We start from the raw sequence: 24,754 nt of genomic DNA, 5'->3' as shown, positions 1-24,754 counted from the left end.
CGTACCTACGTGACTTTACCGAAAAAACTTCACGTACCTACGTACCTACGTGACTTTACCGAAAAAACTAAGAGTATGAATCCTTGCAGTCACGAAAGCTTCAAATCTAGAATGAATATGCGTAATGCTCAAATGGCAATGTTTTACAAGTTAATATTCCAAACCTTCGTGACTTTACCGAAAAAACTAAGAGTATTACGCATATTCATCCGTGTAATATTCTAACGCAACGTTGACGGCCATTAACAATGAGCTCTCCAACGTGTTCTCGAGTTGCCTTGTTCGGCACGACGTCGAGCGCGTTCAACTCCTCACCCTCGACGTGAAACCCTCAGCAGAAACGTTGGACATCATGCCGATGAACACGCCGCACTACTTGAGAACAACGTTGGAGAGCTCATTGTAGGAAGACGCATCGGAGAGCCAGACAGCACAGCCGCGAAAATCAATGCGGGAGCAGAATTATATTTTGTGATGCATCTGTACGTCTTCAAACTGCAACATTTGATCCTTATGGCGGTACCGCGGGGTACCAAATAATACTAAATGGGCCGAGGCAATTAAATATTTTATTTCTGGGACACTATTTTTTCCAGGGGTCTACTTAACTCCGCCACCAATCAATCCGATATCAGTGCCACTCCGAGATGTCAAAAAGCAAACATGAGCATAACAAAATCCGTTATCGAAAAATTCTACTTTGAATAGTGCATCGTGTACAGCTCGTCGAGATGAGTCGATCGCCGCATCGCCGACTCATCAACAGACTAAAAATGACTGCATCACGGACATGATGCGAGAGCCGGGGCACGATGGTAACCCCCGGGGTTACCGCCACAAGGTTTATTTGCGTGAGCGTTACAGACACGGAGGGTACGCTCCGTGCGGTACAGAATATCTTCGCTGTCAGTGTTGCGTACGTTAATGGGAAATGAGCCCGGAATCATGGGTAATGTGTAAATAATGATTCCAGTAACAGCAACTGAAATGAAAAATGACGAACTAAAACCGGACGGAAGTTGCCACTGACCTCACGCTAAGGCTTATTTTCAAGGCTCATCCATTATGCGAGAGCAACACAGCATGGTGATCACGACATGACCACTGCCTCCAGTGCCCTTTGCACACTAGAGACAAAGTCCCCCCCCTCTCATTTATCCGTACACACAGGCAGGGTAAATTCTGGTAGTGAGCACCCAGGAAGACCAGCATAGTACACGAGGGGGTGGGTCTCTCTCGTGTCGATGTTTACACACTGCACCAGGTACTCATTTGAGGCTGAGTCGACCTAGGTGAGGCCTAGAACTGGTTCAGACAATCGTCACTGGTGTTGGCCATGAGCGGGAATCGAACTCGAACTGAGTGTGATAACCGCTACCCCCCCCCCCCCCACTTCACATCACATAGAGACAAATATACACACACACTCACCCGCGTAAAACATACGGACAAAATATGGCAAGGGTCTTCTTACACGAGTTCTGCAGAGTTTATAGCGCGTAAAGTTTAACTTTTTCACATTCAGCGCGATTCCCTTAATGATTAAAATGTCATTTTTTAAATAACTTTCTGAGTAGTAGCTGCTAATTTGTCTTTCCATGGGAACATGAAGTTTTGGATCGCTGCTATTCCACCACCATGTCAGCCCTCAAGCATCAGGACACCGTTCTCCACTAAAGGAGATCCTTGCAAATTGGAAATTCACTAAATCTGCTAATTTTATTTTCCAGTCTCGTTAATGTCCATCATTGACAATGGACAATTTCGCGACCAATATCATCCATAGTACAGTTTTTTTTGGGTTAGATCGCGTAAATATATGTAAATGTGTCATTAAGCCCGCCACCACCCGACACAGCCAATTAGTCAGGTTTGTCGCGTAAACAAAACAAACGACACATTTATATATTTACCCGATCTAACCCAAAGACACCTATATTGTGAATGTGCTCTGTGTTTGTAGCAGCAGGGAAGACATTCACTGGTCTATACATCTCAATGGAATTTGGACAAACGCTCTGTACAAATGTTCTACAATGGTCGAACATATTTCACTTAACCACCATTGCTTTTAGACAACACTAATGGCGTGAGTGTCATGTAGCATGCCATAGAAGAGATTTTCTTAAGCAATCGTTGAATTAGAAAATATGTAACCACCATTGCAATGCATCAGACAGAAACTACAATTTACAGGAGACAGAATAACAAAACACATTTATAAAACTTAATAATTAAAACGTGCGAATAACTGCGTGAAAAAAGTTCATCCACTAGGATAAGAGTGTTTCAATAAGTAAAGAGACAATATAATGTTTTCAGATAACATTTATTCGAATCCACGTGACAGACCATTCATTCCTCCACCGTCACCTGCACTAAACTACACTTGTCCCAGTGGTCCACAAATATCCTCATATCAGCAGAATCGAAGAGTGTTGATTAGTCCTTGGCCCATGATCACAGCATCGAAGACTGGTGATCAGCCCTTAGGCAATGACTGCATTATTGATTCACAGCCTCACCAGTTATCAAACTGTTCTCCACATCGAGCTTCTCTCAGAGGTCCAAACGGATGGAAGTCTGAAGGGGGCTAGACCTGGTCTGCGTTCCAGGTGCTCTATACAATCCTATCCAAGCTAAACCCACAACAACTGCACCCTTGCACATGCAGTCTAAAATGGCAAAGGTGCAGCCCTGCACTTGCAGGCTCACTCCACTGCTGGTGGAAGGGCCTCCACTACAGGGAGTTATCGAGAGCCCCTACAGAAGGAATTTTGGCCTAGTCCTCGACGCTGGCCAGACATCTTGGAAAGAGTGAAATGACCCACACCTGGTGAACCCATTCATACTACTGGGTGGACAGAGACGAGGGGATTTAAGAAACTTGCACCATTGTTTCAACTGCCGTGTCAGGTTATCAATCCGGTGACTTTAGGATTGCAGGTCCAGTGCGCAATAAGTATTATTATAATAAGTATTATTATTATTATAATCCAGAGCAGCATCGTGCAGTGTAGGCATGCATTTTCGTGCGGGAGGACCACTGTTTATCATGAATCCACAGCAATTTGGACAAATTAACCTTATGGCGGTTCTCGCATAATGTCCGTGATGCAGTCATTTTTAGTCTGTTGATGGTCGGTGATGCGGCAATCGACTCATCTCAACAAGCTGTACACGATGCACTCTTCAAAGGCGAATTTTTCTGTAACGGATTTTTTTATGCTCATGTTTGGCGTTTCGACATCGCGGAGTGTGGCACTGATTTCGGATTGGTGTATCCCAGTCGCAGAGTTAAGTTCACCCCTGCAAAAAACAGTGTCCCATAAATCAAAAATATTTAATTGCCTCGGCGATTTTGTATTATTTGGTACCCCGGGGTACTGTCATAAGGATCAAATGTCAGCTTCATCCAAAACTCAGCCACTCAACATGAGGGATGTTGTTTGGCTTTGCAGTAATGATTGAATTTCCACCTTGTTGTCATGAAAAAAATGGTCATGTCCTGATTGTCACCGTTGTACCCATTGGTCAACATTCCCAAAATTCAAAGAGTTGTCTCCATATTGGAACCTTCTTAGATACATTACACGTGTGTCTTTACACCCTGAGAGGACAAATACAAATAACAGTTTGCTGAACTTCGAATATGCAACTGTGCAAGGGCGCCACTGTCTTTCATCATGTTGCAAGCATGTCATCGAGTGCCAAAATCCGAAGAAGAAAATTTTTCCAATGAAATCCCAGCGTTATGCCCTGTTCACTGTGTATTATTTTAAAACCAAAATTGCACTGACATAGGCTATTCAATTATTAGCATTCTTATTTTATTAAAACCTGCGACTATTTTATTTTAAGGGCATATTTTTTTAGCATTGATGTGAATGTCTGTATATGGAAGCAATCATAAGTGATGTAACGAATGCATGCTTTGCGCACGTATGAGTTACAGTTGTGATAAAAACACAACGTTGCATACTGTCTTCACAGAAGGCCGTGTGCTGCAACAAAGTTAAGGTTAAATAACCTATAAATATGCACTAAAAAGGTTTATTATGGTTGGCACTCATGGGGAATTATAACGTATTATTTCAAACATCTTTTTTTCTGCCATAAAAAGTGTTAACTCCACTACACGAGCTTTTAAAACATGTGTTTGGAATCAAGCGTTACTAAATATTTCTGGAAAATATCAGCGTTCACGGTGATAATTTACATTTTTCGATGTTTACTCGGATTTAAAAGACCAGGCGGTGGAAATGTTCACGTTGTGGACCCATTCCATACAGTATTATGTACGCTTTACCCTTGTTTTACCTTGGCCTGAATAAGTATAATGTACAGTACTTCATCACTCCACTGCTGGATGAAGGTGTCCCCCATGCCATGTCAGTCATGGGGTTGCTTGATTTGCCTCACCACACTGCTCAGCTTCGGGTTTGTGAAGGTTCGTAGCACGTGGTACTTAGTTCTGTACCGTGTTATTACTTTTTTGTGAGTGTACCAAAACTAAACTGGAATCCATGGATATGATGGGATAACACTGCATGGCCTGCAATATATACCATGTTGCTTCTCAGCAGGTTGGTCACTCATGGGCATCTCATGGGCATGATGGCATGTCTCTGTGCGATCCTTGTCACTTGATTGAAATGCCAATTATTCGTCTCGGAAATCCTTACTCAGTTTCAAAACCTTTTTACAGGTTGTCCTGCATTGAGAGGTTTACCACACTAACGTATGAGAAGCAGCACTCATGATCGCCGCTATCTTCTGACCGCATGCCACAATATCTGGAAACTTCCAGTTGTCCTCCTGTGCAAGCATAAAGACAGGCTCATCCCGGCTTAACTTATGAGATTTGGCAAGATCGGGCATATTTTTTTAGGTGATTTGCTTGTAGGCGTATATTATAACCATGGAAATTGGCCTGCGAAATAATCAACTTCTTTAAAGTTCACGCTTATGAGAATGTGTTGTTAAAATGTGATTATAATGTATTTAAAGCAGAGTATGAATAGCATTATGAATTAAATGTTATTTTTGGAAGCCAAGTCCCACTGTGATGCATTAGACTTTTCACAACGCTGACTTGGTGAAGATGGTTTGGCATGATTAACCATTACGATAATGTACTTTTCTTACGTTGCTTGCTCTAGTGACAAAATTATATAAGAACCCAATTAATAAAGCAAAAAATTATAAAAAGAAAGATACGATAAAAACAATAAAGACAACAATGCATGGGCCAAGAGGCTTGACATCATATTTTTTGGGTCTTTCGGTAAAGTCACGCAGATAGGTTCAAAGAAAATAACAAAAAACTACGACGTTTCGATCACAACACAAGCATCATCATCCTTTTTCCTGATGACGACCGCTTGTGTTGTGATCAAAACATCGTAGTTTTTTGTGATTTTCTTTGAACCTATCTGCGTGACTTTACCGAAAGACCCAGAGAATATGAATTTCCTGCAGTCACGAAAGCTTTAAGTTAAGGCTTGACATCTCTTTCTAAATCAGAGCTGATTATATTATAGAACTCATAGCCACGTGATGGCACTGATCCAGTATGTATGTTGGAAAACGCATCTCCAATATATATCTCCTGTCACCACAAGAATGGGAGGAGACAAAAGTTCTGGCACCGGTGGAAATTTTTCCACCAGAGGTTTCTACCTATTGAGCATTACACAGGTTACCGTGTGCAATGCGCAGTGCTTGTGTGAGCATTGCAATGTGCAATGTATTATTGAAAACAATGGAAAGACTGCCACCTCGTGGTGTATGGTGGCACTGGGTTGTTGACTCGTTAGGGTATGGCTGATGTTGATGTAGAGCTGTGGCCCTCATTACAAGGCCCGCGGGCCACTGGTGGCCTTTAGTGAGGCCCCTGCCAAGACACAAAAGTGAAAACAACCCCTTGGAGGCGGTGTCTTATTGATGGAGAGCAACAACTACGATTTCACATCGAGATGGTTGAGTCAATAAAATCGCGTCGGGGGTAGCGGAGTGGATCCTCGCTGTGATGCCTCGCTGTGATGCCTTGCTGCGTATTTGCGATTCGTGCATCGAGTCCGTTATATGTTCCACGGGCTGTTATGGGTGACCCACAATCGCACATCGGATTTTTGTTATTTTCCCCAATTTGTAATCAGCAGTTGGTGGTGGTGGCCTTCACGCGCAAGCTGTCCCGACCGTACTTGAATGGCCGAGGGGTTAAATGTTCACTTAAAGCTTTCGTGACTACGAAACGTCGCAGTTTTTTTGTTATTTTCTTTGAACCTATCTACGTGACTTTACCGAAAGACCCAAAGAATATGGCCGGGGGTTGTCGCGTGCGCACTGATCGTTCATTCTGCCGTGGAATTCCGACGTTTGGCCAGCAGTGGCGACGTCCTGAGATGATTGTCGCAGGGTCCTCACCGTACGCCAACATTGCACCGCGTCTTGCAGGCAGTGCGCCTTTTGGCGTCATCTGGTCCAACCCATGTGAGACTAGGATCTAAGGAAAGCTGTCTCGGGTGTGGACCAATCAACTTCAAGGACAGTGCACATACATTATCAGAGTTATGTTTTTTGTTTGCATTATGACTGCAGGTATTGTGGTCTATGCAAGCATGACTCCTTGTAAAAAGGTGTCAGTTTTGTTGCCAGATAGAAGGGTAAAAAAACAATTATCAAGACGATTTTCTATTACAAACAAACAAAAAGGCTGCGCAAAAGTTGTTGCCTACAAACAAATCATCGCGATATGCACCCGACCAGACGTCGGAAGCTTAAGCAGAGTTTTAAGTCTGGTCGGTGTTGTAGGTTTGGGCAAGGGAGGTGCCCAGGAGATGACGGCATCTATCTTTGTGTGGCTCTGAGTGTTACACCCTTGTACATGTGAGTTTTCTCAAGGTCCTCCTGGTTTATTCCCTCATGAACAAAAACACGAATTCACCTAATAGCTAAAAGCATCCCAAAGCCGGACCTTACTGATATAATGCTTGAAGGACATTTATTTCGTTATTTATATAATACAAATAGATAGCCACGAATAAAATTTGCCACTTTAGATCATTAAAACTGCCTTCAAACAGAAATACATAAACTCATTAGCCGACCTTTTGGACAATTGCCTTTCAATTATAAAGAGGACATAACGATTGACACAGCGTACAAGATCACTGTCTGAGAACATTTTTTTGAGAAAGCTGACATTTAAACAGTTCTGAACGAACACGTGAACTGTTTTCCATCAAGAGATGAATGGGCACCCCATAACCCACCAAAAAGCCATAGAAGGATGCGTGTTTTGAAGAGACTCCCATTGAAGTGGTCCTGTGGTGTCAGGGTCATGGCCCAACGCGGTGACTTGAGGCTCGCCGTCTGTAGGGAGCTCCACAGGGCGATGTCTTCGCCTTTTCATGTTCGGAAATACCCCGATTCACTTCCTTTAACGTCGTTTCACACACGCGTCGTCACTTTATTAATCCTGCGACCCGATTTTCGTCGCCTGAAGCCACAACGTCGCGAACAGCACCTTTCGGGTACGCATCCCCGATGTATACCGGGATTATTACTCCACTTCAGATGGCACATCATAATCATGCATGATCATCATAATCATCATAATCATCCATGATCATCCATGATCATCATAATCATAATCATCATAATCATAATCATCATAATCATCCATGATCATCATAATCATCCATGATCATCATAATCATCCATGATCATCATAATCATCCATGATCATCATAATCATCATAATCATCCATGATCATCATAATCATCATAATCATCCATCATCGATCTAGTGCTGGATAAAGGCATCCCCAAGCCACATTTGCAAATGTGGTTTGCAACTTTGATCCATGTATCGACAGTGCAAATCGAATGTGCAATTTTATCGAGGAACTGTGTGTTGGTGTAGTCTGGGACTGTTTTTTGTTATTGTGTTGCTGCTTTGTCCAAGCTTGCATTTAGTGTTGAAAAATCGTCGGGAATTGATATACTTTTGCTATCGTTACCCATATACTTTATTTTTAGCGACGTTCTTAACGTTTTTATACTTTGCACTCCAGACGTGTTTGTTGTATTGTTTGTTGTTCAACTTTCTGAACTGACCCTACTGGACATCTGTGGGGAAAAAGCTTCATAGCTCATCGGATTCCTCCTGCAATATAAATAAATATTCTGATTGTCACCTCTCGTGGTTTTGTAACGCAACATTACACCGAGCTCCTGCTCACTGAGCCGATCTCACCGCACCTCTGATGAACACGGTAAGCTACGTACGGTGCGAAAGAAGTTCAACGTACATACTCACCTGTTGAATGTGGCTGGAAATAAATAAGTACACATTAACCATCATGAATATTAACCATCTCAGATTTGCTAACTGCATTTAATTTTAACAACCATTGGAAATTAACTACAGAAAATTTTAGAATCACTTCATACATACATATGCAACGCGGCGCTTAAGATAAAGGTGACCAGATTACACAAATCGGCCTTAATTGGTGCATAAATCAAAAAAACATTTAATAAAATGAAAACTAAAATGCACGTAAACAAACAAAGAATAGGCGTGAACTCGCACAGAAGCCTAAATTATTAGGCCATTACATGGAAACTGCTGGTCAATATCGAGCCCTTTTAAACAACAGAAAGGTCCCACTGCGGAATGAGAGCCAGGGCTTGCTTTGTTCGTGGGAACGGGAGAGTGGAAACCCATTAAAGCAGAGGGGAAAAAACAATAATGGAGGTGCTGGGGTTGCCAAAGGCAGATGTTGTACGTGCCGTTTAATTTGATTTGGCTTTAGCTGTGTGAATTTGTTCCAACTGTCTGTGGGTCTCGTGGGATGGCAGTGATGTTAGTGCACTGTAAGGTTGCCACCTCTTAGGTACAAAACAAACTGGTACATGTGGGAATTATAGATTTATTTTATAACCCCAGAAGAGGGGAAAACTACACTGTATTGTCTCGAGTAAAGTTATATTACACAACTGAAAAAAGACAGATTTCTACAGACAGCCACGTTGATAAAGAGGATGACCATGGGAAAACCAGTAAGGGTGGCAGGTCCAGTTTACTGGCCTACAACACTGGCAGCCCTGAGTTTGATTGCTGCCCTCCACAACGATTGTAATCTGCAGTGGTGATACATCACAGGAGATATAGAAGCGACTGCTTGTGTTTCTGGCCGCACCACTCTCGCACGTGCCTTGGTTGAACTTAATGGGCACGTGCAGCACTCTTCTTGGTTCTTTCGGTAAAGTCACGTAGAATGGAAATAATAAAATAATAAATAATAAAACATAATAAAATAATTCTCACGACGTTTCGGCTACAACGCAAGTAGCCGGCTGCCTAGTTTACTGGCCTACAACACTGGCAACCCTGGGTTTAATGGGCACGTGCAGCCGGCTGCTTGCGTTGTCGCCGAAACGTCGTGAGAATTATTTTATTATGTTTTATTTTTTATTATTTTATTATTTCCATTCTACGTGACTTTACCGAAAGAACCAAGAAGATGAATCCCTGCAGTCACGAAAGCTTTAAAACGTGCAGCACTTTTAAAAAATAATAATCCACTGCCATATCAGGGTCTCACCATGCCGTGCAGAATTGTGGGTGTTGTTCGACCATACTTCCCCATGCTGGCACGTGCAGGGTGGCGAAGGCGATATACAGCTTAAGATGCCTGAACTGCCCTCTACTGGCTCATGACCTTTTGCCCATTGAAGCCTTCTTCAGGTTCAAGGATCTGCATAGATTTCGAGATCTGCCAAAGATCAGGTTCGTTCCGAATGCTTTGGTCATGAAGTTGCCTTAATAGGTGCGCATAAAAACAGTACTCACCCCAAGTTGTATAGCGCAGTGAGTCTTGCCGGGTAAAATTAAAAATAGTTTAAGTGGGATATCTGCTTTGCATCCATTTCTTTATGAGCCTATCTGAAAATGTACACAGTGTTCTTCTATTAACCATGATATACCTATACTCTTTGGTTCTTTCGGTAAAGTCACGTAGGTATAAAATAAAATAAATCACGACGTTTCTGGCGCAACACAAGCGTCCATCATCAGGTGGGAACGCATGGTCTGCTGCTGTGGCAGACTATTTTAAAAGGTTTGAAATGGGTGTAACCCAAGGGTCATAAAGAAGTGGCCGGGGCTAGTGATGTTAATGTGAGAAATTAGAGGGCACGGAAGTGGCTATGTTAATGTGAGGGATTAGCATGCTGTTAATGGGAGAAATTAGAGGGCACGGAAGTGGCTATGTTAATGTGAGGGATTAGCATGCTGTTAATGGGAGAAATTAGAGGGCACGGAAGTGGCTATGTTAATGTGAGGGATTAGCATGATGTTAATGGGAGAAATTAGAGGGCACGGAAGTGGCTTTGTTAATGTGAGGGATTAGCATGCTGTTAATGTGAGAAATTAGAGGGCACAGAAGTGGCTATGTTAATGTGACGAGGGAGTGCAACCCAACGGGTGTAATCCAAAGTCTGCCTCAGCAGCAGACCACGCTTTCCCACCTGATGATGGACGCTTGTGTTGCGCCCGAAACGTCGTGATTTAGTTTATTTTCTACCTACGTGACTTTACCGAAAGAACCAAAGAGTATCGATTCCTGCAGTCACGAAAGCTTCAAATCAACATGATATACCTATCCCATTCATATACAATTTATAACATACGCAAAAATAAATTACAGAACAGATGCTCTGCACGGTCTTTGGTTTCTTCCCCATGATACTGCGCAGCACTAAAGACTAAACGTGTGCCCCAATCAGTCTCACGGCCTCTCAAGGCTAATGTCCCAGCACGGTTCTGTGCCTGAGAGGTTTGGACAATTTCATGAATGAGCATTCAACACGTGGGAGGGAACTGGAATGGGAACCTGACTAAACATTCCTTTTACTGGTAGGAACCACTTGGTTCCACCAGCCCACAGGAGATTATTGTGTCCGTCCGTCCGTCGTGCAGGGAGGGACTGGGTGGGGAGGGGAGGGTGGGGAGGGGCTGGGTGGGGAGGGTGGGGCTGGGTGGGGAGGGGAGGGTGGGGAGTGGCTGGGTGGGGAGGGGCTGGGTGGGGAGGGGCTGGTCACCCCGTGGTGCCCTTATAAAACTCAACGTTTAACCTACTCACGCCGGCTTGTGCCCGCCCTCACAGTCGACCATATTTGCGGAATACACCACGCCGCCGTTGACCCTGGCCATCGACAGAGCAACCCAACGTTCTTACCAGCTCCCTCCGCAGGAATGTGTTACGAGTAGAGTATTGTATAATGTGGGTTGCGGGCACACAGTGTCGTCCTATTATAAATTATATCATAAGGCATTTAATGTTTTACAAAAAAGTGGGTACCTTTTTAAATTCCTTGCGAAATTCGACAGCAGGTTATACGTTTTTCATTGCTAATAAAACATTGTTTTATTCACCACAAAAGTATTCATTAGTTTCAGGTGTATTTCGTGTAGGTTCATACTCTTAAACTTAGCCATTTTCCTTATTGAAAAAATGGGAGTGTCTGGAAAAAAGAGTTCCACGATATACGACTTCATTTGCCATATGCGTTTAACAACGACAGCACAAGTGGCGTGCAAAAAGCAAACACACACCGGGCATTACAATGAGGGGCACCTGCATTTTTTTTATTTAGAGTAGCATAAATACAATTAAAATAACATTCAAAAACATACAGTATTTACAATTTATTTAACAAGCGTATCCTTTCACTGAGATACAGGCAAGTACACGTGTACACACACACACACGCGCGCGCCAAGTATGTTTAAGAAACACAAGCGTAAATGAGAAAACGTGCGGCCCTTGTGATCTGTTTGGGACCCAGCTAAAGTCAGCCAGACGTGCTCACCTTTTCGACACAATCTCCTTTTGAACCATGCAGACATCGCACGACCGAGGCAAGTGAAGATCTGCCCACAGTAACACAGATAAACACCCGGCGAGGAAAGAGAGTGATGTGATTCTGGGAAAAGGAAATAGTCCAATATATTTTAAAAATCAGTTCACAACTCAATTGCTGATATCAGTTTGTAAAACCATATAAGTTAGTCAGGGGCTTTTATTTTTCTTAAATGAAAACATTGGCTCATGAAGGTGCATAACCTTCTGTTTAGAATGTTTTCTTTAAAAAAAAACAATTAAATTCAGCAGACACGACTTGTGTTGCACGGGCAGGGTGACGATCTGTTTTGACGTGTGGTGCATTTTTATGTGGAGAGCAGAGCCAGCTTGATGATTAGCGGTTACCTCCAGCTATTAAATATTGGCATCGCGGCTGCGTTATCCTAAAGGGAATGTACAAAAGTTATCTGAAAAACTGTGAATTGCGCTTAACAATGGTAGAGAGAGAGAGAGTGGTGAGCACTGATGTCTATTGAAAAGTGGTGGCAAATGCTATGCAAAGCATCTCCCAGGGGACGAAAATATTTATAGCAACAGTAAAGTGGTTTTTCATTGACACTGTGTGGACATCAGTGCCATGGGAACGTCAATAGTGAGAGGTTAACACAGCATACATGTACAGGAATATTAGTACTGGTATGAGATTATTATTACAAAAAAGTACATCATTCATTACTAGTATGCTAAAACCTAGCGAAACTCAAAAACTTTAGGGCATGCGTCAGAATCATTTGCGTACACTCGTGTTTTCCTGCTGGATGGGCTCAAAGCCAAAGCAACGAGATGGTGGACTGGAAATGCAGTACACAAAAGGAGAGGGTTTAACAATCATACAAAGGCAACAATACACAAGTGCTTTTTTCTCGAATGTCTGAAATATGACCATGAGACCCACCAAGAGCATCTCGTCATCAACATAATATTTAGCCGCAATTAATTTCTGTATAACCAAATTAAAGTTGTTTTTAAAGGTTCAAACATGAAATACATCACTGAATGTGTAGTACAGTGCTGGATGCAAATATAGCTTTGTCCTCGAATGTTCTTAATATCATCCCACTTCAGGGTACTCAGAATTATGCATCGGGACACATTATCTTATAAAGAGCTATTTCACTGCTAAATTGTTAATTTAAATGCTTTAAATAAATAAAATTTTAATCGTTTACATCTCTGTGAAAGTCAGCGGTTAAAGAGCCACCATTAAGTGGTTATATATTAAGTATGAGATGTATATGTTGCAATCAGACATAGTCAAGTAAGCTTAGCAATAAATTCCCTAAATTAAATTGAACTAAATGCCATGGCTCTCTATAAATGACTGATGGATAATTATTCACACCAACATTGCGAGTTGCAAAACAAGCGATTATGAATTAGCAAGCAAAACATTCAATAAATATTCAGCTCTGTACAATTAAAACAAGCAGATGCCTCACATAGAGTTGTCTCCTTCGTACAGGGCCGACTCAAATTTCTGAGCTTCAAGATCAAGTGTTCTCGACGCCAGTGGCGATTCACCCACCGACAATGGCCACGATGACGACTTCAAGATGGATTGAAGCGGTGGGTGGCCAGTTGGTTCAGGAGATGAACGCTAAGTCCATTAAAAGTCCACCTGAGCCAGCACCGATTAGAACCCGAACTATCACCCATGAATAAATCCAGGTTTTTATACATGTATTTTTTTATACATACAAAACATCCGGTTGGCAATATTTGCACAATTTATTACAAATCAACAGATGTTTGAAAGATACGAGTGACCAATGAATAACGATCGCAAAATAAGACTTGAAAACGCGCTTGAGCCATCGTTATCCAAATTTCAACATTATGCATCCCGCATCCTTCTCAACTAATAACATCGTACACTTTTACGTTTCATAGTGTACACACAGGAGGCATTCGCTGCTTAGAATGCACAACCAATATAAACAGTATTCCTGATATTAGTGGGTTTTAATTTTATTTGGCTTAACGCACGTATGCCGTAAGAACTTTACGCAAAACCCATTGTCATAAGCGCTTGGGATAAAAATGGCATAAAATAACCAACAGCCTCTTGACAACACTCTTAATCTTTGAAGCTGTAGCTCTGTCGAACAAAACTCAACGAGATTCACAAGGGCTTCAAATTAAAAAACACGAGGTAATAAAAAGACATACATTAATAGAATGGCAGTGACATTTACCACAATCCTCATCATACCGCTTAACCCAAGCCAGCAAAACAGTGAAGTGTGCAACAATGTCAACGTGACCCTCTGACCCTTGGAGCTCACATTGGTTCCTTGTCAATGTGGGACAACCTGGAAAGTTGTCTTTCGGGTGAACACTCCAAATGAGCTCTATCAATCCTGCTTGGCTTAAAATCATGGGCATGAATTTCCCGCTTTGCAAACGAGCTTTACCCGTGCGAGTTTGTTTTATACAATGGTTGTTAGCAATTTGCCCAATGTCAGCACATCCTCGATTATTCCAATTAAGCGTGACGTGATGGGTGCGTTTAGAGTGCCTCGCACTGACGCCAATGACTTATCTCATCGCGTTATTATGAGAACGCTGGGCGATAACAGCCGAGACAAATTGAAGCTTGTGTCAATAAAAAAAAACGAAATGGGGATCCAACGCTATGGCATTGTGCACACGTTTACTTTCTCTCTGTCTTCATCTTTACTCGCTCTAGAAATGATTGCTCCACATAATACTGCGTAAGAAATAGGGGTGTAACAATCTCCCCCCTCCCCCGTGAATTGTTACAATTCAGTCATGATTTGAACCAAAAATATTTTTTGGAACGATGCCGTGAATGTTACTGCCCGCCAGTGACTGTAGATGTCACATTAACCCATAATATGCAACATATTCCTATGGGGGGAAAAATAAATCCGATTGTTATACACGTGATTCGATGGATGTATCATTAGTTTTAAGACTGGATATTAAGTGACGACTTACTACATCGTTACACTCCAAACACAAATCTCCCTTTCGTTTTAATGTAACTTTCATATATACGTAAATAACCATCTCACTGTAACACTTTCTACTACAATATAACCCTCTCTCCTTGTCTGGAGAACAACTTATCGAAAAGGGAAGCTGAAAAGTGAAGTGGTAAGCGCGCTTGCCACAGAGGCCATTTTCACAAACAAGGTTCGATTCCCACATTCATTTGCTAAGCTGCGCACCAAATTTACCACAGCATGCCACTGGCTGTGTACAGAGGGCATCAGAGAGGATGTGACAGTGGACATCGTGTGTCGTTTTTTTACAGCCAATATCACGAATTTGAAAACGAGTTCCAGTTGAACTACAAACTAGAAGTGATGGTCCAACACTTCTCCAATTACTCAGGATTCACTTGAAAAAAGATAAACGACCCCATTATGAACCTTGTTAAATGAACGATGGTGAATTGTGAATGCAATATACAAAAAAAATACTCTGCTTAATTGTGCACGTTCATCAAGTCACACACAATTACTAAAACACGCTTTTCTCACCATTACAAGACGACCACTATCCAAACGATGACTTTCAAGCATTTTGCGGTAAAACCCATTAATAACATTGCACGTTCCTGAAAAAATAAAAATGTCTATTTTACACGTTCCTAAGCATTTTATTCCCCCCTCTCTTAAATTCATCAAATGCCTGTACACTACAAGGTACCATTACAGACACCACCATTATCTAATTTGATAAATTGTGGAATGTACATTTTAAACCACTGAGACATTGTGAAGATTGTCGCTTTAATAATCATTTGATTACGCCTTGCCAGGTCTCCTTTAGTCTTACTGGCCTCTCACACGTGTACGTCTCATTTAACTCGCCTACGTTAAGAAACTGGGCTTTTTTCCAATCACGCATTTAAGCACACTCTGCCAAATAATACACACTAAGCTGAAAAACATTAAATTAGGCCATTAAAAATATCATGGGAGGGAAACAAAACTGCACAGTAATTTTCATGCATGGCAAAACAAATAAGGTGTGCGTATACTCAACAACCCCATGTCACCAACAGCCTCGTGAAAATACCAACAGATAGTCTTTTTTAAAGTTGTGTCAAGAGTAACACAACATCATAAGTAGTATGCTGCTTTATCTTTATTTCACTGTCATAATTGTGTTTCGAGATGTTGGGCGTGATGTCAAAAAAATATATATAAATAGATGTATGGACTTGTTTCGCACCGTACGTAGCCAACCGTGCTAATCGGAGGCGCGGGCGGAGGGGAAGGACAACACACTAAACACAAAAAGACGTCCTAAAGAAATTACCAAACACGATCAATATAACATTTGGCAGAGGTGGCCAGGTGGCTCAGAGGTCCCAGCGTGGCACCGCTGCGACCTCTCAGATCGAACCGAAGCCACCGCCGGCTATTAAACTGCCCTCTCGAGGGTACTACGCTGATGGTTTCAGCACAGTCGCCAATTGCTGTAAAAAAAAACGTGATTAAATTTGGCACTGCACTTAATTTGGCTCAATTCCAGCTCTAAGAATTAAATAGTGGTTTCACTGTCAAAGCGATTAACATTACCAGCACTGTCCACTTGTGTGTGGGTCAGGGATCACTTGAAGGAATCCCAGTCGTTCTGCAATTTCTGCTTCTGTGGGCTGTTCTCTAACATCGCAGGTTGCACATACTCTGTGAGAGTTGCAAGCGGTTTCTTCACCTCATGACATGACACCGGTTGTACAATAGAGGACAAAAGGGGCAAAACATTACGGCAAATATCGTGCATGTCTTAAGCCTGATGCTGTACGTTTCAATGATTAGTTGACATGTTTACTGTATTCCTCTGCGTGTCCGGTTTCCCCTGGAATATTCTTTTGGTCTCAGTGAGCTCTCATCTGGTATAAATGTTTTAATGTTCTATAAAAAAAGGGTCATCGCCTGAAACATCGTCAATTATATATTTTGTTCATGTTGAGGCAGTGTTAATGATGAAGGGGTTGAGTTTTTTTGGTATAAAGCAAATGTATAAGCATAGTGGCTACGTTAGGTTTAAGTGGATGCTTGTCATACATTGCACAGCTTTCGCAGGATACTAGAGGGGCCGAATGTCTTTCGCCATAGCGTGTGCATTTTTTCTTTTTTTTAACTACAACTGGTGGAACTTCTACTGGGTAGGCAGGGACGTTACCTTGTTTAACGCACATTGCACAAGTTTACACACACATTGTTCATCCGCTCCCAGGCTGGGTATGGAGATGACACAATCGGGCAGGGGCATTTTTTTTGTCTGAAACACACGGCACATTGGAAAATAATGCTGTGTTTTAAATATATATTTTTCAAACAATGGGCAGAACTAATTTCTACTGTTAGTCCTGAGCCAGTGGTAGATATTCCACATTGCTATGGCGGAGACCAGTTAATCCATAGGACAACCACTGAATACGGAACATGAAATTTGTGTTTTAATCTATAAAGCAAAAAGCGTGGTCAAAAAGTCATGAGAATGATATATTAAGAGTAAGCATACACTCACACTTATTTTAAAAATACAGAACAATTTGTATCAAAGGACACATTCAATTACCTGATTTGTTCAGATGGAACTTTAAAATAAGGCAAATATTCAGCAGGAACAACTCTTTCAATATTTCATTCTCAAAACGTTGACTTCCCCCAATATTTAATATATAGCACACACACGTGTAAAAATAATAAACATGTACTGCACGTGCAATATATATTTACGTGTTTGTACATATACATTTAATTCAGACACACAAACTTATATTGCATATATACAAACGGAAATTGTGTGCACTAAATTATGTGCGTGTATGTGTGTGTATATATAATGTACAGCTCATATGAACACGCAAGACACGCAAGAAATGGCCAAGACCACATATGTGGATGCACAAATACTGTCGGGAAAAAATATTGACCTATGAAAACAAATGCTTCTTCAGCAGAACTCAAGTAAGAAAGCTCGCGGCTCTGCATCCCATTCACGTGTGATGACAATTCCTGCGAGCGAGAAAGTATTTCTGGCTCGCATCTGTCCAACCAAAGATAGGGGCTTGCGCGAATGCCTGCCTGGCTCCGATGCGAATGATGGGAGTCAATATGCAACAGGTCAACTGCCTCGAGTGGTTTTTCAAGTCGAGCGACAATCGGATCAAGTGTTGTGGTCTGCAGCGTTTTTGTGAACAAAAAATAAATAAAAGACACGATTTAAAAAAAGTGGACAACTGCTCTCAAAGCTCGGCTGTGATATGTGCAGAGCGAGCGTGCAACAGTGACGGGGGGGGGGGCAGGATGCTGGGAGGGAAAAAAGCCAGCACAAAAGGGCCATTTATTTGTTGCTACTGTCATCGCTCTGCCTTGCAATTGTAAAGGATTTTAAAGGGATTTTATCGTCCGTAATATTTTATTGCCACTTTTCCCATTTATTGTAGGGGTGTATCGCAGGCATACAAAATATTTAAATGTGCACGCATGGCCGTAGCTGAAGCTATTATGAGGACAAAAAGCCATATCCCCTTGGGCCTCAACACTCTCGCCACAGCTGCCTATGATGAGAGAGCTGTGGAGCCCCCCCCCCGACATAACCAGACAGCAAGGTGTGCAAGCACGCGTGTGGGTGCGAGCACGTCTGGTGTGTATGAGTAAATGTGTGTGTGTGTGTTGATGTGCGTTGAAGCGGTAAAGTGGTCGGTGCACCGTGTTGCTATCTCGGTAACTAGGGGGTTCATTAGCAGTAATTGGTATTTGAACCGGCACAGGTGGGGGAGACTCAGGTGGCCAAGCACACGTGGTGCTGGTACCACGGTCCCTTCATGTTTTCAATCGTTGTTGGTGCTCGCTAACAGCACTTGCCCTAACGGCCTTCGAGGTGAGAGGGAAAATGCTTGGCCTTTGTGCGTGGATATTAAACTCTTGCACTCTTACGTACAATTTACATGAATGAATTACCGTAGGTTAACTTTAATGTGCAGTAAGGTAATTAAAGGGCAAGCAGTAATCTGAACTTCACATTGCAGTGTTTTACGCATATCAGCATCATTGTCTTAGTATTGGCCTCTAACTCATTGTGAAGCTATTAAGCTGTCACACGTATGCAGTTTCTCATGACACCTCCATTGCAATATCTCTAAGTGAATACACATACAGGTAAATTAATCTGCACACGCAAACATACATCCAGATACTGTATACTAACACAAATGTGTGTGTATGATAGCTGTTTCTGTACACATGTATATTCGGTGTGTGGGGAGTGGTAGATTAGCGGTTAGCTTGCTGTGCGACGAACCCGGCGACCCGAGTTCGATTCCCGCTCAGCTCATGGTCCTGGGCCTCCTCCAGGTCGACTCAGCCTTAAATGAGTACCTGTGTAAAAATCACCACTCGGGAGACAAAGGTGGCCGGGCATGGCGTTCGGCCACCCACCCCCTTCGTGTGCCGTGCCGGTCTTCAAAGGTGCTTACTAAGAGCACTTGTTAAGGCTGTAAGGGGAATCTTTTCTTTTCCTTTGTATATTCGGTGCAATTGCCTGTGCTGCGTGTTTGCCTGCTGCTCCTCTTCTAAGCTCACTGAAAGTTCACACCCCGAATTATCCGCCAACGTTTGACCTTGGTGGACAAGGCAGGAGAGGCTAGCCATGGCCATGCAACACGCACGTATTTACTCACTCAACGGACACTCACACCCACAAAACAAACACCCACATCACCACACGAGGGCAGTCGCGCTTGATGTCGCTGCTGGAAAAAAAAAATCTTCTGCCGTCTCCACGGCTTCCGCGATTCCACTCCGCCGAACCACGCCTCTTCCGCACGCCACATCACCACAGTCAAATGTACACTATTCACAGCTCAGCGAAGGGTGGGCCCAGGGTCACGGCTTGTGGAATCTGCAAGGGACAGAAAGGAGGGAGATCCGGTGTGAGAATTTCCGCGATGGGTGTTAAATTGGACATGCGCCGAGCTCATTAGCCGCGTTCCCTGGAAATGCATGGCGGTACGCACCTAAATTTTGTTTGCCTGCCCTGGGAGCTGCTGAACCTCAAACACTGAGTTCCTGAACTCAATTGGGAAGCTACCCCCCCTGCACCTCAAGAGTAAATTTAATCCTAATACCTAGGGAATGTGATGCTCTCAATTTTACCACAAGGAGCCTCGGAGTTAATTTGGTTTTGCAATTGCAGTAAATTGGTCTGGCCCAGCTCTGAGGATTAATTTGGCAGATCGGCACAAGCAAAAATACAGAAATTGGCATCAAATGTGAGCTGCTAGGTAGAGACCACAGCATTTGTCCATTATCCTACAACAGCAGTTGCACATCTCGTGTTATGACCCAAAGGTGGCATGCTAATGCATTGGAGAATATTTAAAAGGTCTATATTATGTAAAAATGTAATATTCTAAATCAAGTTTGAACCACCTCTCCGGGGAGGTTTTAAGTGTGTTTTATCTCTCTCTGTGTGTCTCTGTGTTGTCTCTCTCTGCTTGTGTGTCGATCTTTGTTTCTCTGTGTCTGTGTCTTGTCTCTCTCTCTCCAAATTTCACACTTAACTTCCAATTTAGCAATCTTTGGAAGAACGTAATCAACCAGGCTATGCGTTAATTGTGGGTTGACCGACTCTCTGTGTTGCATTGCATTTCCAAATTTTACTAAGTTTGTTTTTATTAAGTGTGTTTTCTCTCTCTCTGTGTGTCTCTGTGTTGTCTCTCTAGTATTTCCTGCAGTTTGGTTTCTCTCTCTCTGTGTGTCTCTGTGTTATCTCTCCCTGCTTATGTTTCTGTCTATGTGTCTCCGTGTCTGTGCTTTGTCTCTCTCTCAAATTTAGCAATCTTTGGAAGAACGTAATCAACCAGCCGACTCTCTGTGTTGTATTGCATTATATTTCTAAGATTACTAGGTTTCTTTTCTATTTCATTTGTACCTGATGACGATTGCTTGTGTTGTAATCGAAACGTCGTATGCTATTATTTAATTTATTTTTTCTTTCTACGTGACTTTACCGAAACAACCAAAGAGTAATTCTACATTCATTTAATCAACACAGCGGATCACTCTGCGTATACTCAATGAGACTTACATTTTTAGAAAGCCAAATTTAGATGAATGTTGTGTTTTATGTAGCTGTTCGAGCTGGGAATGAAATGAAACTCGTCAAATGTGACATCCGGCTTATTACTTTAGAAAAGAGCACAGAACTGGAAGTGTACGCCTCAGCAGTGTGGTGGATTTCGAGTGGGGTGTTGGATGTGACAAGGTTTGGCGATGACTCTCATCGCCAAACCTGACACGACAAGACCTTTGGTGGCAACTCACCTGGTGAGATGCCTGCTCAGTTCATGAACCTCCATCTCAGAGCTCTTAAACTCATTCAACTCCTTGCGGATTGCAGCCTAACACACACAACAAAGATAAAGAGGCATACAGATTGTAGCGATGTAGGCCAAGGAAAATCCACACACAATGTACACTAAACACACATTGATGCGCCCACACATGCATACACACAAAGACAAAGGAACCCCCATGTAGCCTCCATAAACTGTTGTATGGGTGGCCAACACCATGCCCGGCCACCTTTCTCTCCCCAGAAGAATACACACACTGTAGCAGGTACTTATTTAAGGCTGAGTTGATCTAAAGTAGCCCCCGGACCGGTTCAAATATCCGCCACTATTACTCGGGTCACTTGGTTCAGAGTGAAGTGCGCTAACCACAGGGTTCAATGGCGAGGCACACCAACATCCGCAATGAGCCCCTGAGCTGCCCAGCCATCTCTCCCTGCCACCGACTCACAGCCACGACTGACAACAACCGACTCGCAGCCACCGACTCACAGCCACGACTGACTACTGACTCACAGCCACCGACTCACAATCACGACTGACAACAACCGACTCACAGCCACCGACTCACAATCACTACTGACAACAACCGACTCGCAGCCACCGACTGACAACCATTGTCTTCATTGAATTTGGCATCCAGACCAATAACATTTTAAAACTGTAATCGCTCCCTTCAAATGACCAAATTCAATTTGCTTTCTTAAAATTGCTGCTTCACAATAAATATTCTCATAATTCGCAAATTCACTTCATGCAGATTTTTTTTTTATCACAAGTCAGGTCTTGGTAGAGTTGAGTTTTGGATAACATTGGTAAAGGTGATGTTGTGTAAGGCAGTTCTCCTACATTCTTTCTAATGGTTTGCAATGTGTATTATTTTATTCTGTAAGTATAATTGCAAAAGCTTCCCGAGCAAAGAGTATAGGCATGTACAGTACGGGATTAGGTTTTATTAATGCAAAGTTATCAAGATGTTTTAGCGTTAAGTGCCGGGTGTAGTTTTGTGCTGGCTACTTGTTGATGACTGGGGACCCAGCCACAGGTGTTTTAAAGTAATAACAATTTCATTTTACATCACGTCATTCATGCTTATTGCATCCCACAACGCTGCACATTACTGATATGTATGGGCCAAATCCTATTTAAAGTGTTCAATGAAATGCATCGATCTGTGACGCAAGCCTTTAAGGTATCCTCATAGTTTGTCTTGCATTACACTCCGCATTTAAATCAAACCTCGACAGCAAATTACAACGTCATATTGTTTTTACACCGGCGCAGCGCAGGTATACCCCACGATCGCCCCACCACGACGAGGAGTGTGCAAAACCACCAAACTTTACGGACATCAAATGAGTGGAGAGTTCTTGACAACTTGTACGGCTTATACAGATCACGGACACTGTTCATGGAGGTTATTAAGCCCTTCAATGCTTTGTCAGTAAACCAACATTTAAATGTCTTCTCAACTGTAACAGGAAACCGACGCAATTTATTGGACAGTGACCTGCACTGGGTCTACCCAAAGGCTCCATCTCCCGTGGGAAACCCCCTCGTTGTCCTCGTCGCTACCTTGTCAGCGGCAGTGAGGCGCGTCCAGGGTTTATCAGCTCGCCGATCGTAATCCTGGGCATCCGCCACCTCCACGTAGTCGTTGAAGCGGATAAGGATCTTTTTTTCTCGCAGCTCCTCCACCGTGGGCCTCTCGCTCAGCTGTGGGTCAAGTTGGAGAGGAGTTTAAGCCAGGCGTGGGGAACCCGCGGTCTCGTGGGCCATTTACGACCTCACGTCGTATGACCCATGGCCACAGGTACAACCAGCGCGCAAACGGTGTCTCTCCCAAGCGCTCCGATGTGTTCTCGGGTTGTGCCACGCGTCGTTCGGCACGATGTCTGACGTTTCGCTCCACATTGCTGAATTCTGAAGAAGCTCTCAGCACGTGAAGCAAAAACGTCGGACATCGTGCCAGAGAACACGGTACAGCCCAGAAACGCAAACGCAGAGCACGTACGGCACAATCGCGAACATCTATGCATGTGTGATCTTTATCCATCACTGTGTGCATCTTAGGAAATATTTCGTGTATATGTGTGCTTGCCCGCCAAAGGTAAGTTTGTGTTTTCTTCCGCGCTCAATAATGTGACAGTGAGCGCACGGGTGTCATGAGCATCGCACTGGTCAGGTAACTCGGCGATTAGTCCAGGTGATTTCTGCAGGGCATTTTTAAAGAACAAAATCGGCTGCTAAGTGGACCTCGTTTATCAAAATGATGTCACTTTTTATATTTTTCAGTCCAATTCCAAAATTACCAGAAAATTAATTTTGCAAGATAAAAACTGTCACTGGAGGTGAATGATTATTAATTGTTTTGACCATTAGTTTACATGCCAAACGGCTTTCCTGCGTTAAAATAAACGTTAGGCATAAACAGGCTCTTACCTGATTTCAAACGAAGGAGGTGTGTATGTAACTATAACATAGTTACGATAACAAGACATTATTACAAGTCAGATTTGTAGTTTGGCCCAAGTCTTGCTTTGTGCGGCTATAATTATTCTCAGTGTAAGTAGTTGGCTTTTATTTATAATTGGGTGAGAGCTCGTGAAATTATCAATTATTTGTTTCAGGGGAGACTTGAAGTTATTGCAAGTATTCTTGGTTCTTTCAGTAAAGTCACGGGAAATAATAAAATAATTATTATTTCCCATGACTTTACCGAAAGAACCAAAATATGAATCCCTGCAGTCACGAAAGCTTTAAGTCAAAATTTAATGCAAGTAGGTAAGAAAACAAACTACAGGCTATAATTGTGCTTTCTCTGGATGTAAGTTGTACGTATCTTTCGCACCGTACATAGTCAACGGCTAAATAAAGGAAAGTCAAGTTGCTGCTACTTGGCTCACGTGGGATGAGTCGCATTACCTTTCTTGACAGGCGTCGCTTAATCTCCTGTTTTTCTTCCTGTTCCTCTTCTTCATTCTTCACTACAAAAACAACAGCATTGACAAGCAGGTCCCTCTGTGTGATGCTAGTAATTAAACAGGAAGGATTTGTCATCGGCACCGTGTGATATCAAGGCCGCAGCTCATTATCGCGCATTTGCAGGACTGTGTCTTTGCACCCTGATGGCAGGAATCCATGGCATTGCAAATTAACTGTAATTCATGCAGATAAAAAAAAACATCACGCCAATTTACATACCTGCTAAAACCATTCACATTGTAATTGTGCAATGAAAATTATCGCATGAGACAAAGGGTTCCTGTAGCCACCCAAACATGACATCATGTCAAGTAGCGGGACCCAGATGATACCGCTCAAATGCTTTCAGAGTAATTGCAATTAGATTTCCTTACCACACACTAGAGAGCACACCATCATGTCCTATATATCATGGCTTTATGCGTGTGTTTGATCCAATTTAAATTCATACTCTTAGTTCTTTCGGTAAAGTCACGTAGGTAAAAAA

The 24,754-nt window shown here is 42.6% G+C and overlaps 1 protein-coding gene across 1 annotated transcript in view; it reads right to left on the bottom strand.

Annotated features, from left to right (window-relative positions):
• Window positions 1–11,649: 11,649 nt before the first annotated feature.
• Window positions 11,650–24,754, bottom strand: part of LOC133349238 (phosphatase and actin regulator 1-like) — a 96,138-nt gene continuing 83,033 nt past the window's right edge. Inside the window, 4 exon segments of the mRNA XM_061562563.1 lie at window positions 11,650–19,829; window positions 21,254–21,330; window positions 22,858–22,998; window positions 24,208–24,269. Coding sequence (XP_061418547.1) covers window positions 19,814–19,829; window positions 21,254–21,330; window positions 22,858–22,998; window positions 24,208–24,269 — 296 coding nt within the window. The 3' untranslated portion in view covers window positions 11,650–19,813.

The sequence above is a fragment of the Lethenteron reissneri genome, chromosome 29 (genome assembly GCF_015708825.2).
Source record: "Lethenteron reissneri isolate LAM-NWPU_2019-01 chromosome 29, ASM1570882v1, whole genome shotgun sequence".
Lineage (NCBI taxonomy): Eukaryota > Metazoa > Chordata > Hyperoartia > Petromyzontiformes > Petromyzontidae > Lethenteron > Lethenteron reissneri.
The sequence above is the reverse complement of the archived record's forward strand: the minus strand, read 5'-3'. Positions and strand labels throughout refer to the sequence as shown.